Below are 17057 nucleotides of genomic sequence, written 5' to 3'. Positions count from 1 at the left end.
CTTTTACCGGGACTTGTGTAAGAAGGCGGACGTACACACCCAGCGAGGCCTTGGCAACCGGTGCTAGAGGGCCTGTGTCGGTTTATTCCGGACTGGCTTGTACACATTGAGCATGAACCTAGAGAGACACAGTTTTCTTACAGCATGCAAATGTAGACTGAACTATTTAAAGGTAATGTTCGCGTTGCTAAGATACATAAAGTAAGTACGCGAACTAAGACATTGAAGTACCCCTATTCAGGCAAAATCTACACATTCATATCTGTTATATATATTCGTTTAATAATAATCTGACGTTTTGATGAGGGATATACATTTAAAAGCTTTGTTTTCTTTCCGTATTTTCGACAAAATAATTTTTGTTTTCATATTCACAACAGCCGTCTAATAAAGATTAAGATTTATAGCCTTTATTTAAAAAAAATAATGTAGTTAGTAATTAATGTGACCCTCTATTTGTTCTATTTAAACCTTTAAGGGCTAAGCCTAAACCCCACTGTCTTTTCTTGATACTTGGACCAGTTCCTGGTGAAACTACCACATTTAGATTTTTGTAAAATTATATATATTACATACTTCCAGGGGCTTTCATCCACTCTTCTTCATCCATTGGTCTATTGTTGTGTCATTCACATTTTTCTTCTCTGCCCGCTAACTTATTGAGAGTGACAGCATTCTGCTCTTTCACAAGGAATACACCTGCACACAAAGTATTTCCCTTCAGTGCCAGGGACTACTATGGCAATGTGTGATTTTTGAAGCAAAAAATATTTTTGGTTTTAGCCATTTTTGTGTGTGTATGTATATGTGTGTGTGTGTGTATATATATATATATATATATATATATATATAATATATATATATATATATATTTGTTTGCTGAAACGCATTGACTTGCTTTTGTTCGGAAGTCACTGATCACTTTACTAAAAAAAAAAAAAGAATGTAACAACCCTGCGCTGCATTGTGAACTCTGTGGTGAGAGATGATACGGAGTTGTGGGAATCTCAGACCATGGTGCGGCTGTCGAAGATGGAAAAAAAACTATCTAAAGCAGAATATAATAATATTATATATATATATATATATATATATATATATATATATATATTAATGAATATTAGGGAGGACCTCAAAGCTCCCCTAACAAGAACGTTGACAGAAATGTCAAACCAAAACCAGCATTGACAAAGCCAAAATTTTGGTATCCAATGCCAAACCTACTGGCATTGCAAGTGCTTGTTTCCACATGTTGGCGATTGTATAGATAAACTCAAGGTTTTTGATTTGCTTTAGAGCAGCTTATGATTTTATGTCAATCTTTCGTTTCCTTTAAAAAAGACATAAGGGAAAAATGCTGTGCTGTCATACTTGCAATTTATGGTGAAAACAATGGGAGCCCAGCCAGTGGCAAAAGCACACATATGTTATGAAACATGGATTAATGTGAATACAGTAGAAGCCTGTGTCAGTGTGTAACCAGAAAGTCACAGAATTGAAGGCTGGTGGGTACATTGAGAATTAGTGACCTGTGTATTTACAATGTTAGTCTGTAACTGAAAGCACAGTGAATGTATCATTATTTTTAATTCGTATTACACTTAGGTAAGACACACTGCAGCAAAATGATTTAATGTTAATGTAAAACGTCCTTTCAAAGTATATATTTCAATAATGGGTAATCAGATTGGACTTAGACATTTTTTTCCATTGTGCTGAAAAAGGATGCATTGCACAGCTCAACTTACACCAGTCGTACTCTCAGAAAAAAATAAATCTTTCTCACAATGACTCCTCAAGATGAAACTCCATCAAGTAAAGCCCACACTGGCTCCTAAGCAGCCTTTACACTTGGTGATTAACCAGTTGCACACATTTATATTTCTCTCCGGTAGCAGGCCTTGGTGAGGGGGCCTGTTTCTTCTTTAGCTCTCTGTCCCTTAGGTTTCAGAGCACCAACAGTTGCTTCCTACTTTTACTCTGAGCAAGAGACAGTATGGTTGTTTTTTAAGAAAAAGTAAGGTAATTGTTTCTGCAAAATTAAAAAATCATGGGCATGCCTGTCCCCACAGAGCCTACCAACTTCCACCTCTGTTTACATGTAAATTTCCCTTGCTAGCATAAGGCCATGTCACGGGGTCCAAGCAAGAGTGCCTAGGGGTGTGAAGGGCCAACTAAACCTCATTTATGACTGTGCTATTATTGTTCCTTGGTTGCATTAGGGGCCAGTGCACCCTTGCAGTGCAACTTTTGCTTTGGGCATCTGAAAAATTGTAGGGAGGTGGTTGGGGCAAGATGGGGGGGAGGGTGTCGTCATGGTTTTAACGGAGTACAACAGAGACAGCCCACTTGCAAGAAAGTAGCTAGTAGCTGTCAGTAGTGCAGGAGATGCAGTGGCACTGTGGCCTATGAGTGGGGCATTTCCACTGCATCACAGTTAGTTACAACTTTGCATAAGGGATATTGGGGATCATAGTACTTGCTAGCATTTGAGCAAAGGGCACCCCTGCTGCAAAGAGGAGGGCAACATGCAGGGGCTAATTTAATTTCCTGGAAAGTATAGAGAGCCTGTTTCAAGATCAGCGTGATGGCCAGGCATGGTGGTGAAGGGGTGAAAGACGCTGAGGAGATAGCTTACTGCTCAGGGGCACAGCTATCCTTACTGCAGCAGGTGCGGTTGCATTGGAAACCAGGAGAGTGGGGGGCTTACTATACCCAACTTATGGGTAGCAGTGTTGATCAATTTTTGTTTTCATTTAAAGTTTGCACTCTTTTATAAGTCTCACACTTAAAGTGGGTTATGAGCTACAGGAAATATACCTCTAAAAGGATCTCATAAACCCTGTCCCTGAGCCCTGCCTCTCCCACACCTTCAGTACTTGACATGAAGTTTTGGGTCACAGCCCGACTTCAGAACATTTAGCCTAGGGGGCTCAGATCAGCAAAAGGTTTGAAGATGTCTACCCTAGTGTCTTCCGGTCTCAGAATGTCCAAGTACTGTCAGTGCATATAACATCTCACTCACTTTGCCAAGTATACAGCCCCTGAAAATCACACTTGTATGTTCAGTATCTACATCATTATGGCTAAGGTACTTCATCCTAAAAACATATTCATAGGCATTGGTAACAGCCCACTAAATGCCTGCCTTCTGTGTGTATTATATATCGAAAGACTTTTTTATTCATTCCCCTTGCATGAGTGTCTTAACAGTGTCATGCTGTGTAAATTACTCAGCTCAGCAGTAGGACTGAGTTGTTCATTTCATGAAGAAAGACTGCAAGTCATGCAAAGGTCCTTCTTATTGGGTTTGGCGGGACAGCACAGCTGTCTGGTGACCTAATGTCAGAAATGGCTCCACCCAGAGGAGTATCACTCTCACCTCATGCTATTGGCTCAAATGTGTATCATTTTGCCTACTCTGCTGTGCTTGCTGTGGAAGTCATGCAGGACTGTTTTATATCAGTAAAATGCACTCACTCATTAATATTCAGTACTTTATTTCATATGTGCACTGAATACAAAAATAATTCCTTTTATTACTTGTAATAATAATTGCAATTATTTACAATTATTGAGCCTGCAGTAAGCTTTTCCAATACTACCACCATTTTAACTGCCGCCATTCCTTGCACCACCATATTACCACCTTCATTAGAACTACCACTACCATCACATTTATCGTCACCATCATTCCCTTTGCCACATCACCACTATTACCCCATCATTTATGCATGCTCATCCATAAAATGTAAGAAATCGTTGGCCACATTTTCTCCATAAACATTTTAAGGACAGACCTCTCAAAAAAGTGTGGCCAAAAGCATGTTGTTTTGGTCTCTAGTGGCTGAAACCAAGTTAAGGAAATTGCTGTTGAAGGGAAGTGGGGACAGGCAAGAAAGGAAAAGGAAGATCATCAGAAGGAGTGTATAATTTAAACTTGCACAGCAAATAAATATTCTAAGAGACTTAGTAGTGCAAATACTTGTGTGACTTAGTGAAAAGATAAAAGTCCAGAATAAATTCATGTGTGCAAATACGTATTAATGAAAGGTAGAAAATATAAATTGCAAGGATTCGGGACAAACGTTAAAGAAAAAGCTTAAGAAGAAGGCCAAGCAGAAAAACTGATTAAAACAACCTTTAAAAAGATATCTAAAATAAGGTTTATTTACTCTTTATGAGGAAGCCGTGGCCTAGGATGGAATAAAAATGCACAGAATAGGAAGGCTGCAGAAAACCTCTTAGTGAGCTCTTACAAAAAGAAAGTTGGAGTAAAGGGCAGAAGGAACAGTGGCAGAGGTAGCCCTCATGGGAACTTCAGCAAAAATGAGGAGGTGGCTTTGAGGGGGAAGGCCAGGGAGAATAGATGGCACACTTGGAGAAGCTCAAAATGAGTAGAGAGTAAGTGGCAGCACATAGGAGATACAAGGGACTTCATTGTCACACTGGAGGAACTCTCATGAGATATAGCAAGAAGGCAGGAGAGATAAACACAAAAGGAGCAAGGGGCACAGTAGATACACTAGAGGGCTGAGACAGGGAGAAATGGAGAGAAAGAATAAGGTATATAGTAAGAGCAGGGGAAAGGTAAGCATGCTGAAGAAACTTTGGCCGGAGACAGTACAGTAAATGGTGACCAATAGGGAAGATAAAAATGCATGCAGTAGATCTAGGAAGAACTGAGAAGCGACCACCATATGACTGGTGTGATCTCTCATGAGCTCTTCTGGTCCTAGCCCCAAACTTTCTTTCCTGGGGCCAGTCTCAAACTTCTGTGTATTGTCCAATTATTTAGTTAGACTCCTTTCCTGCAGAGCACCTCGAGGCTAGATAAACTTGTTTTCGGAGTTAAAAATTTGTATTGCTTCCTTGCCTCTTGTAGCTGTAACAACATTTATGTTTAACCTCATAAACACTACCATGCTTTTAGTGTGTTGACCATTTTGCCAGAATGTTTCTTCACAATGGCTCCACGAGTGGACTTATTGACAGCACATTTGTCACGTTTTAGCCTATAAAAATATTTTAATCCAGACGAGTCCCTTTGCACATGATTTGGTTTCGGGCTTCACTCTAGCCATGTTTGAAGAACTTAGTAAACAGAAATTGCTAAATATTGCCATAGTTCATAAGACTCCACTGTGCATCCACCATCCTTTTACTGCAGTTATCTTGTTACTAAGGAATTCTAATTTTGGATTCAATTTGTAGTCACCGAATGGTCACTCAGCAGCAAAGGGCCCATTTTAGCCATACTCAGTCGTACTGTCTTGCTAACAGTATAGCTCACTGAAATACCTCTGTTGCACTAGTGAAGAAAATTGAAAGCCATTATGGTGGTGGGGGGGGGATTTCCACTTGGCTACTTCTGCTGGATTACTTGGAACTGCTCCTCTATTGGTGTCCCAGCATTCACTGGGACACAAGCACAGCCTCCCCAGCAATTCTGGCGCTGCTTTCATGCTGAAGCTAGCATGAAAGCAGCCACAGGAGTGGTCTGAGTGGCGCGGACTGCCGATCAGACACAGCCCTGGGGCCTGTGCAGTTTCACCAGCCTGGCTGTTAAACACAGCTGGAGAAACCTAAGTGCACTCTCCTCCTCCTCCTCCACCCTCTCCCCTCCCTTGGCACAGCCCCGCCCCTCACTGTACTGCAGGCTGAGCCAGCAGATGAAAAATAAAATGATAGTGGAACTATTGTTTCATTTTTCATCTCTTGGCACTTGGGGAGGAAGGGGACAACGCTCCTCCGCTATTGCGGAGGAGCCGCCTCTGGTGGCCACATGAAGCTTGATTTGAGGAACAGGTTCATATGATTCATAGCAGAAACTCTAAAAGTAAGTACATCTAAATTATCCCTTGTAAAATTTGAAAACCAATGTTAAGAAGCATTTGCAAAGCCAATTTTTCCAGCTTTTCCAGTTCTCTGGGTTGCTGCTATTGACTTTGTTAATGACGAATGCTTTTTTTTGTGCAGGCGCTGAGAAGTCGTTAGCAGCCACCAACCATCTTGAAAGTCTACTTGTTACGCTTTCAAGATGGCACCAGGTTGTGTGATGCAATATGGCATGACAGTGCAATGGTCATCATGAAAGACTAGACAATGTTTTTATGCTTTCAAAGTGGCTGCTGTATTGTGTGATTCAACAGGTTAGTTCTCTTGAAAGTACAAAAAAATGGCATTCCCTATACTTTGAAGCCAGAGAGGAGTGTGAAATGTGGCAGTGAGAGGTGATGGAGAGGATAGAGAGCCCAGCGTTGAGCCGCTGCATTATTTAGTGTCTCTTAAAGGTGGCAGAACTGTAAAGGGGAAACATGAGAGATGGCTAATCACACAGGTCGAGATTGATCAAATCAGCTATAATATTTGCACTATATATGGACAAATCACAATTATTCTCATGTTTCGGATGCAATTTCAACAGATCTCGTGGCATGGCCACAGCCATTAGTAGCTGTTGGTGATTTTAATAGCATTTTTGATTGTAAAAGGGATAGGACTAATCAGCATGCTACTGCATTAATGCTCCAGGTTCGCTAGTCAGTTGCTTCACTAATGAGCATACACAGATTGATCGATGTTTGGCGGACTCTTAAACCAAAGGCCCCTGGTTTTACTTACTATTTGCACACCCATAACCATTATTTGAGAATTTATTTATTTTGTTTTTGCTTGGTATGCTCTACGCCACTGACATTGGCTTGTGCCCCACGGTGGCTTTGGATCATAGTCTTATTTTTCTGTCAATTAAACAATGTCTTTCCCGCTCAAAGACCACCTGGTGAACTTTTGAGCTGCAACTTCTCTTAGATGAGGACTATAAAAATAAGAAGCTCACATTGTTGAAGGAGTTTCTGGAAATTAATCTGTGATATACTCCTATATCCATTGTTTGGGATCTCCTAAAGGCTTATATTAGAGGTAGCACACTTAACTATGCGGTTGATCTCAATAGGAAACTTCATAATCAGGAAACTGAACTTCATCCTGATGTATCTAAATTAGAGTATGCGTGTAAAAGTGAAATTTTATTAAAAGAATTGCTTTTTGGGTATGCAAAACTCAAAATATGTTAAATCATTCATCCCTGATGCCCAAAGCAAGGCTTATTACCCATACTATATAATTAAATGTTGTCATACTGAGTCATATGGGTGGATTTCTCAAGCTCAGTTATGAGAGCCTTCTCTCCAAATGTGTCTTGCAGGTGTGACTTTTGCACAGGCTATGTATTTCGCTAATGAGATGTAATATCATTAAACGTAACGTGTCTGGTTCCCGGTTCTTTTTACAGGACCCTTTATTCTGCCATTAGCAGTTTTCTTTGGGGCCATCAGTGCTCAAGACACGCAACTGAACTTTTAAAACTGCTCAAGAAGAAGTCGGATGGACATTACCAGATTTTAAACAGCACTTTTGGACAGCTTTTGGGGAACATATTTTGGTGTCTTGTTACAGAGAATCCTGATACAAGAATGCTATCTGCGTATGTAATAACCTTGGGGAGAGAAAACTCGAGCTTCTTTTCACGCGCTGGTCCCAATTGTTTTTAAGCAAATGAGATAGAACGTGATTTGTGATGCATTATAATATCATGGGTATGCCATGTTTATATGTTTGAACACAAAAACACGCTTTTTCACTCTATCTTTCTCGATGCTACATTTAACATGTGGCATGACAGGAAGCTCAAAACTATTGGTCTTTTTTTTTGTTGCTTATGAGTGATTTGTACTTTTTTGGACCTGCAAGGGTAATTTGCACTGCAGTCTAAGATCTTATTCAAATACCTACAGATAAGGGATTATTGAATTCGCAACCCGTAACTGTACAAGGCCATTTTTCAGTCCCAAAAGGCGTTTTTTGCCGTTTGCGACTGCAAAATCACGTCATACATCTGGCCCCATGGGTCTGAGTATATGTTTGTCAATGTATTCAGACTAATGCGTAAACCCCTTGTTTACGCACGGGTCAGAATTACGAGTTTGAAGGTGTTTAACACATCCAGTAATTATCTAATCATTATATTTCCACAGGTCGAAGTCAAAATTTAACAGGGAAAAGGTTATAGTATATACCTTATCATGTATTTTGGAGTGCTAACCATCAAAATCTGCATATTATTCCCCACAAACTCATAATAGGTCTTATTTATCACATCTGATAAATAGCGTATTTTGTGGTATTGGTATTTATCAGGGGCTATAAATAGCACCTTTACTCATATTCAGGCTCCTTGTTGTGCGATCCGTTCCAGTACATTTATGCATGACAAAGCAACTATTTAATATCTTGCAATGTTACTGTTTTTATTCCGTTTGAGTCTGACAGGTTTGTTTGCCAGTATCTTAAAGGCATTTTAAGGTCCCTTTTCAGTGTTTTTTTTTGTTTCACATTTCAGTGGGATTATGAGACCTGGCCTCAATGCAATCCTGGGACCGACAGGCAGCGGGAAATCATCGTAAGTGAATAATACATGTTTTTACTAATTTTGCATTCAAGGCATTAAAAGTATTTTAAAGGCATCACACGTGCATGATGCCATAGACGTGCAATTGTAATGTTATGTTTTGTGATTGCAGATTTGTGATGGCTACAAACTTTAGTCACTTCTAATAGCAAGAGGTGAGGCAAGATAGTACAGTAAAAAAACAAGTCCATATGTTAAAGTGCAAAAGGCCACCTTACTAGAATGACGTCTGCAAATATATTCTCAAAAAATCCCAGCATACACCTTAGAGACTAAACCTCAACATCAGAAACAGAAATATCCAGCCACACTCAACCTCATCATACTTGTTCCTGTTTAGTCCTGAAATCACCCATATAGCCCCTTTCACATCTCCCCTGATTTAAACACCCTAGCCAGTGCCCATTGCCCAATTCCACGGATTAGAATTTTCTGCACTGCGACAATTTCAACCAACAGTCTGTAGTCATGCCCCCTGCCTTTCGTCCTGATGCTCAGAAAAACTCCAGCTAAGTGTTTTCTTTTACCTTGGATATCCATCTAACCCAGTAACTGTTTACCTAACTCTTTTGCAAAGATCCAGCCTTAACTCCAGTAGATAATATTTGTTCTACAGAAGCAAGAGGTGTACCACATTCTTTTGTAACATGTTCTCCTCTTGCACAATTTCCATGTGTTTCAGAATGGTTGATTTCTCTGCCCAGGGCAAAACCCTCCCTAACTTTTTGCCTTTGATTTTCTGTTCCATTAGGTACCCTGGCTCCCTTTCACTCCTGTTCTCAGGGCCTCTCTGTCCATATGAGGTGTGAACCAGACCTCAACTCTTTCGCGCACTCCAATATCTTCTAATATCCTTCAGGAGCCCTGTACCCGATAACTGTACCAGATCATTTTCTCCTACATGCACAAGTAGATTGTCTGTCCCATTAAAATAGTTTGCCATACATGGCAACAACAGGCCTTACCTCTTTCCACTTTTCCCCCACTAAAAGGCTTTAATATGTGTACTATCCAGATCAAGATGCCCCCGAAGGCCGTGTTTCTGCTTGCTGTGTTGAAATCACCTGTTGGTCCCACAACACAACCTCTAACAATGAAAAAACTGTTAGAATATACAAACAAAACAAAACGTATATATCTTTCCTACTAATGCATCATAAACCTTCATCCAGCATCATTTATTTCTCACAACAATTCAGCGTCCATCTCCCTACCCTCCTTACTCCTTCTTCAGTGAAACCCAACTATTGCTTCTCCAATTTGAAAAGATTGTTTTCCAATTAATTCACCGCAATTTATGCAGTAGCTGAAATTGCATCAGTGTGAGCTCATCAGCATGCCTAAAACATTTTCCTCAACCTTAAAAATGCATGCCAAACTTTCACTGGACATCACAACATAGCTTTCAAGCTTTACGGTGCTGTCTCCTGCCTAACAGGCCAATCTGATAGACTTCTAGTTGCAGATTCCTCACCTTAGAATTTCCCCCACGCGTCAGACTGGATCTGGAGATTTTTCTTCGAGCAATACCCTTGTGCGTCGGTAGGTGGCGTCAGGGGGACTCCGCGGGCGTCGTTGGCGTCATAGTTGCCGTGATGAGTTCAGAAGTGGTACAATAGCGCTGCCTCAGCACAGTGACGTCAATTCTTTTCTTTCCGCGCCACGCGCTGATCTGGAGAGAGCTACACTGGTCTCTGTTTTTGACGGATTTCAACCCTTTTTTCAAGTTTTTCGTGAGTTTTTTGGTGCGTCGAGGATGTCCCCGAAGACCGGTTTCAAGCCGTGCGAGGACTGTCACCCCATGATGACGATGACGGATCCTCATCAGGTTTGTTTGTGGGGCCTGGAGCGCGACCATGACCCAAAGTCATGTTTTGAGTGCCGGGCTATGCACCCAAAGGCGTTGAGGGAGCGTTCTCTCAAGCTCATGGCATCCCAGCACTTGACTCTGCGTAGGTCCCGGTCTCGGACGAGAGGAAGTTCTCGACACCGTTCACGGAGCCACCACCATTCGTCTTCCTCTTCTTTTTACCTGTGCCCAGAGATTTGGAGGAAGTCGAAGAGGTCCCGTCGCCCTTCGACTTCACCCTGTCGCTTGGCTGATGCGACGTGGGAGGAGCGTCGATGCTCAAGGCCTCCATCCTCGGAGCCTGCTTCTGGGTCCGCTCCCCGCTTCCCTGAGAGCTGGAGAGACCCCCTATACGGGGCCTTTGGGCCCAAGGAGTTCAGTCAAGGGGCCTTCGGGTTCCGGCCTGGCGGCTTCGGCTCCGGCCACCGAGGTCCCCTCTGACAGCGGTCATACCACTGAGACCTTCCTTGGCATCGGTTCGATTGTCGACGCTCCTGACGTCAGTAGTGCCCACTATCGACGTCGACCCGATCCTTATTCCTGACGACTCTGAGTTGGCGCGGCATCGCCCGGCGCTGCCTCTGTCCTCAATGGGGCCTACTCGCCCCAGGTCAGATTTGGACCCTTTTCCCCATGGATACGAATTCAGGGAAGGATTGGAGGGGTCCCTGGACCCTTATGAATACCAGGATGACCCATCTTTGGAGTGGGCACAGGAATTGGGCGAGGCCAGTGGACTGGACACTTCTCCAGACGCTAGCATGCTGTCTCCTCCTTCCGTGGCTACGGCGGAGTGAGTGACTTGTGCTGTGGTGGTAGGTAGGGCGGCTGTGGTTCTTGGCCTTGAGCTACCTACTGTAGAAGTCAGGTCCAGTCTCCTGACGGAGGTGCTTCAACCAGGGGCTTCCACATCTGAGCCCCTTTTGCCATTTAATGAAGTCCTCATCGATCTCTTTTTGGATACTTGGTCCAAACCCAACACAGGGGACCCTGTGAATAGGACTATCGCACACCACCATCAGCCTACCCTGAAGGACCCTAATTTCCTGTCCCAACACCCCACACCTGAGAGTCTTGTCATCCAGGCTTCCTCTTCCTCAGGCGCATTCCCTTCCGCATCCCCGGATAGGGAATTAAAAAGGCTGGAAACATTTGGGAAGAAGATGTTTTCTTCCTCCAGTCTTGCGCTACGGTACGTGAACACTGCATGCCTTTTGGGCCGCTATACCCCCTCTCTGTGGGATACGGTTGCACAGTTTCTGCCACAGATACCGGAGGAGGCCCGTGCTATTGTCTCCCAAGCTGGCAACAATAGGAGAGATGCGGCAAAGTTCACGATCCGATGTGGGCTGGACACGACAGACTCTCTGGGCAGTTCGATTGCTAAAAACAGTGGCCTTGAGAAGCCATGCCTAGTTGCGTACTTCTGTTTTTTCGGGGTATGTCCAACAGTCTCTCATGGACATGTCCTTTGATGGCACCTGTCTCTTTGGAGACAAGGCGGACTCAGACTTGGAGAGATTCAAGGACTCCCGGGCTATGGCTCGGTCCCTTGGTCTTTCCGCTGCCCCTCGCCCCCAGTAGTCCACCCTTCGCCCCTTTTGTGGCTACAGAAGGGGCTACCTGTCGCGTCCCCCACCTAATCATAGTGCCGGGGATGCAGAATCCCACGTGGGTGTGGGACAGGGAACCAGAGATCTACCCAGTCCACCCCTGCCCCCGCTGCAGCCTCCAAACCCTCCTAGTCTGTCCTCTCACTCCGATCCAGTTTGCGGCAGGATTTGCCATCACCTGCCCCACTGGGAATCCATCACTACGGACAGATGGGTTTTGCAGATAGTTTGCTGTTGACCCACCGGCCATGCCTCCATCAATCAGCCAACTTTCGGAGGGTCATTTGGCACTTCTCCGCCAGGAAGTCGTGGCTCTCTTGGCCAGGGGAGCTATAGAGAAGGTCTCTGTGCCAGAAGTAGGTTGTGGTTGTTATTCCCGCTACTTTCTGGTGCCAAAAAAAGGCAAGGACTTACATCCTATCCTAAACCTTCGGGACCTCAACTACTTCCTCAAGAAGGTGAAGTTCAAAATGCTCACCCTGGCTCAGGTTCTGCCTTCCTTAGACCTAGGAGACTGGATGGTAGCGTTGGACTTGCTGGACGCTTATTTGCACATTCCCATCCTGCCTACCCACAGACGTTTCCTACGATTCGTGGTAGGTCACGAGCACTATCAGTTTACCGTGCTTCCCTTCGACCTTACCAGCGCCCCACAGGTGTTTACTAAAGTGATGGCGGTGGTTGCAGCTTATCTGTGCAGGTTAGGGGTCTCAGGCTTTCCCTACCTCGACGACTGGATGTTGAAGGCGGACTCGCCCCAGAAAGTCGTCTCCCACCTTCAGACTACGGCGAGCCTCCTGCACATGCTGGGGTTCACTATCAACGTGCCGAAGTCACACCTGACTCCTTCTCAGACGCCCCCTTTCATCGGAGCTGTTCTGGACACAGTGCAGTTTCGGACTTATCCTCCCGAAAAGCGAGTCCAAGATATTCAGGCTATGGTTCTGGTTTTCTGGTTGTCTTGGTTTTCGGTGAGACTGACTCTGAGGCTGCTAGGCCTCGTGGCCTCCTGCATCCTGCTAGTGACACATGCCAGATGGCATATGTGGGCTCTGCAGTGGGATTTGAAGTTCCAGTGGGCGCAGCATTAGGGAAATCTCTCCGACATGGTCCAGATATTGGAGGGGACTGCAAAAGACCTGCAGTGGTGGCTTTCAAATCCGCATTGGGTTCACAGCAGATCTCTCTCCCTCCCCAGCCAGATCTGTCTTTATTGGCAGATGCGTTGCTTCTGGGTTGGGGTGGCCACATGGGAGAGGCAGAGATCGGAGGCCTCTGGTCTCCGGCGGAGTCTGGGCTCCATATCAATCTCCTGGAGCTCCGAGGGCTTGCGTTGAAAGCGTTTCTTCCCTCCCTCAAAGGGAAAGTAGTGCAGTGAGAGTTGTTCATGGACAATACTACTGCCATGTGGTACTGCAACAAACAGGGCGGAGTAGGGTCCTGGACCCTTTGTCAGGAGGCACTATACCTCTGCACATGGCTGGAACATCAGGGCATTATGCTGGTAGTTCAACATCTGGCGTATTCTCTCAACGCCAGAGAGGACGAACTCAGCCGTTGATGCAGAGCCGATCACACCCGATTACGAATGGCGTCTCCATCCGGAGGTGGGGTAAGGTCTCTTTCAGCAGTGGGTAGAGCCTTGGTTAGATGTGTTCGCCTCCGCAGAGAATGTGCAATGTCAGCTGTTTTGTGCGTTGGAGTTTCCAAGACGGCACTCGCTCAGAGACGCTTTTCGTAACGAGCTGAACTCCGGCCTCCTTTCCGTTCTCAAGAAGATCAGGAACGACCGGGCCCAAGTCATCTTGGTGGCTCCGGACTGGGCACAGAGAGTATGGTATCCAGAGCTATTGAGTATGGCCATCGATCCTCCCCTCAGACTGCCTCTTCGGGCGGATCTTCCGTTGCAGCAGCAGGGGACGTTTCTCCACCCAAACCTGCCCAATCTCCGTTTTCATGCGTGGAGATTGAGCTGCAACAGTTGACAACTTTTGATCTTCCACCCGAAGTCTGTGATATGTTATCTTGACAACCAGGCGTTCCTCCACCAAATATACACCTGTTGTTGGCATAAATTTGTGGCATGGTGCACCAACAAATCTGTTGATCCCCTCTCTGCCCCTCTATCTGAGGTTCTTTTGTTCATTCTTTCTTTGACCCAGCAGGACTCTGCTTTGGGCACTCTTAAAGGATATTTATCTGATATTTCGGCCTTTCTTAGGTTATATAATCAGCCCTCACTCTTTAAATCTCCTATTGTGAATAGATTCCTAAAAGTTCTCACCCATTTATTTCCTCCCACTCCATTTATCATGCCTCAGTGGGACCTCAATCTTGTCCTCACTTACTTAATGTGTACTCCCTTTGAGCCGATGCACAGTTGCCCTTTACGGCTCCTCACTTTCAAGACTGTCTTTCTTCATGCCTTCACTTCTGCTCGCAGGGGGAGCGAGCTTCAGGCCTTTTCGCCCAAACCTCCATTCTTGTCTGTGCACCATGACAAAGTGGTGTTGCGCACAAAGGCTTCCTTCCTTCCCAAGGTTGTTACGCCTTTTCATGTAGGCCAGTCCATCACCCTTCCTACTTTTTACGCACCCCCTCATCCTTCCCATGAGGAGGAGAGTCTCCACCGTCTGGACCCAAAAAGATCATTGGCGTTCTATCTTAATCATACTAAAGATTTCCGGGTGGACAATCAACTTTCTTGTCAGGTATGTGGGTGCGAAGGAAGGGAAGGCGGTGCAAAAACGTACCATCTCTCGATGGGTACTTCTTTTCATCAGGATGTCCTGTGCTTTGGCCAAGAAGCAACACCCTGAGGGTTTGCGTGCTCATTCCACCAGAGCGACTTCTGCTTCCACTGCCTTAGCACGTGGAGTTCCTGTCCTGGATATCTGCCAGGCAGCTACGTGAGCATCCCTGCACGTTTGCTAAACACTACTGCCTGGAAAGTCAGGTCCGTCGGTACGGCTACTTTGGTTGTTCGGTCCTGCAGGACTTTCTATTATGATCTTGGTTTGCAGCCCACCTGCATTGCTTGGGTATCTATTCTAAGGTAAGGAATCTGAAACTAGAAGTCTCTATCAGATGTACAAGTTACTTGCCTTTGGTAATGAAATATTTGGTAGAGACATATACTAGTTGCAGATTCTTTACTGACCCACCCATCCTACCCGCTTGCAAACTGATTTGTAGGTACAGGGATTCCCCCTTCAGGTCCTTAGCTCTAGCTCACCAATCTCAGTGTTCTTAGTGGCTTTGCACTTTGGCGTGGAAAGTCATTAAAAGAAGCTGACATCACTGCGCTGAGATGTATGTACTACTCCTGACGTCATCACGGCGACTATGATGCAACGACGCCTGCGGAGTCGACCGAAGCCACCTACCGACAAGGGTATTGCTCGAAGAAAAATCTCCGGATCCAGTCTGACACCTGGGGGAAATTCTAAGGTAAGGAATATGCAACTAGAATATCTCTCTACCAGATATTTTGTTACCAAAGGTAATTAACTTGTATGTCTTTGCTATTTTTCAGTAATCCACCTCTGCAAATAGATCTTCCCTCTGCAAGCCTACCACTTACTTAGTCTTGAAGGCATTCTCTGCCAACTTGCTCACTAGTATAATTACAGATAGATTTTTTCTCACTGTGACCCATGAAAAAGCACATAACATTATCCCTTCTCCTGTTTAACGCTTCCTGCATCACCCCGTCTTCACGGACTCTCCACCACAGGGAATGAGTCCATGCATCCACAATATTATTGTGCATTCGTAGAAAATACGTAGCTCAAAATAAAATATTAAGGCCCTCATTACAACCCTGGTGGACGGTGGTAAAATGGAGAAAAGTACAGCCAAAAGGGCTGGCGGTACTTCCCCCATATTATGACATTGGCAGTTTGGCTCAAGCCAAACCACCAATGTACCACTCCGTCCGCCACGGCCGTAACAGCTGCCAGGCTGGAGACTCTGGTCTCTAGCCTGCCCGTGGGATTATGAACCCGACTACTGCCATGGATTTCATGGATTCCTTACTGCCTCGAAAACCATGGCGCCTTCACCTCCCCAGATTTCCCCAACCAACCCCCTCCCACTCCAGACCCACCCCCTAACATACACGCACCTTCACGCACCATCGTACACACTCATACCCACATTCACCCACGCATGCATACATCCATTCACACATACATCCACACACACTGACATACATACAAGCACACACGCATTCACACAACATACACGCACTCACTTCCATACACGCACACACGGACAACACACCTCACACCTGCATACACGCATACACCAACATTCACACACACACACAACATCCCCCTCCCCTGTCGGAGCTCCCGACTTACCTGATTTCAGGGGGTCCTCCGGCAGGAGATGGGACGGGGCGCTGCTGCCAGAAGAACACCGCCATGCCGTATCATGTGTCATGATACGGTCTGCGGTGGTCTACTGGAGTGGCGCTGCTGCTGGCAGCAGCGCCACCTTACCGCCATCCGCCGCCATGGCTGCAGCTGGAATTCCGCCATCCTTCTGGCAGAATTCCGGATACGGTCATTATTTGGTGGATGGCTGGTAGCCCCGGCGTCGGTCTTTTGGCGGCTGTCGCCGCGGCGGTAGGCGGTTTTTACCACCAATGTTATAATGAGGGCCTAAATGTCAGACTAGCAGGAAAATCTGCACCAACTTCAGGACCTTCCTCTCGCTTGCCTTTTTATTTTTAACCAACACAACCACAGTCTGATTGTTTTGATTAAATGTAACTCTCCCGTGGGTCAGCATATTGCCCCAAAGCACCATCACCACAACAGTGGGAAAAAAATCAAGGAAACCAATGCAGTTCCTCTCCTGCTGTCCAGTCATTGGCCAAGATTCTGTGCATCACCTACCATCCCAAAACAAACCAAAACTGCGTCATCCGAATATATTTCCTCCGCCACACCATTCATCCCGCAAGCATCACATTTCCACCCCATTGAAACCTTTCAAAAATATAACTAAAACTTTCAGATCCTCGTCCAAACTTGCATTCAGGTGAACTTTGTTACTGGGCAGTACTGCACCTGAAACTGAAAAATTCCAGCCATTTGCAAAACTCTATCCCTAC

General features: G+C 45.1%; 1 protein-coding gene across 5 annotated transcripts in view; it reads left to right on the top strand.

Moving 5' to 3' along the window:
- The window catches only part of LOC138299827 (broad substrate specificity ATP-binding cassette transporter ABCG2-like), a 676683-nt gene that overhangs the window by 424297 nt on the left and 235329 nt on the right, over nucleotides 1-17057 (top strand). For all 5 annotated transcript variants that reach the window (XM_069238424.1, XM_069238432.1, XM_069238461.1 and 2 more), the window contains one exon: nucleotides 8405-8464. In XM_069238424.1, coding sequence (XP_069094525.1) covers nucleotides 8405-8464 — 60 coding nt within the window. The remainder of the gene's footprint in view (nucleotides 1-8404; nucleotides 8465-17057) is intronic.

Source organism: Pleurodeles waltl, chromosome 1_2 (assembly GCF_031143425.1).
Source record: "Pleurodeles waltl isolate 20211129_DDA chromosome 1_2, aPleWal1.hap1.20221129, whole genome shotgun sequence".
Taxonomy (NCBI): Eukaryota; Metazoa; Chordata; class Amphibia; order Caudata; family Salamandridae; genus Pleurodeles; species Pleurodeles waltl.
The sequence above is the reverse complement of the archived record's forward strand: the minus strand, read 5'-3'. Positions and strand labels throughout refer to the sequence as shown.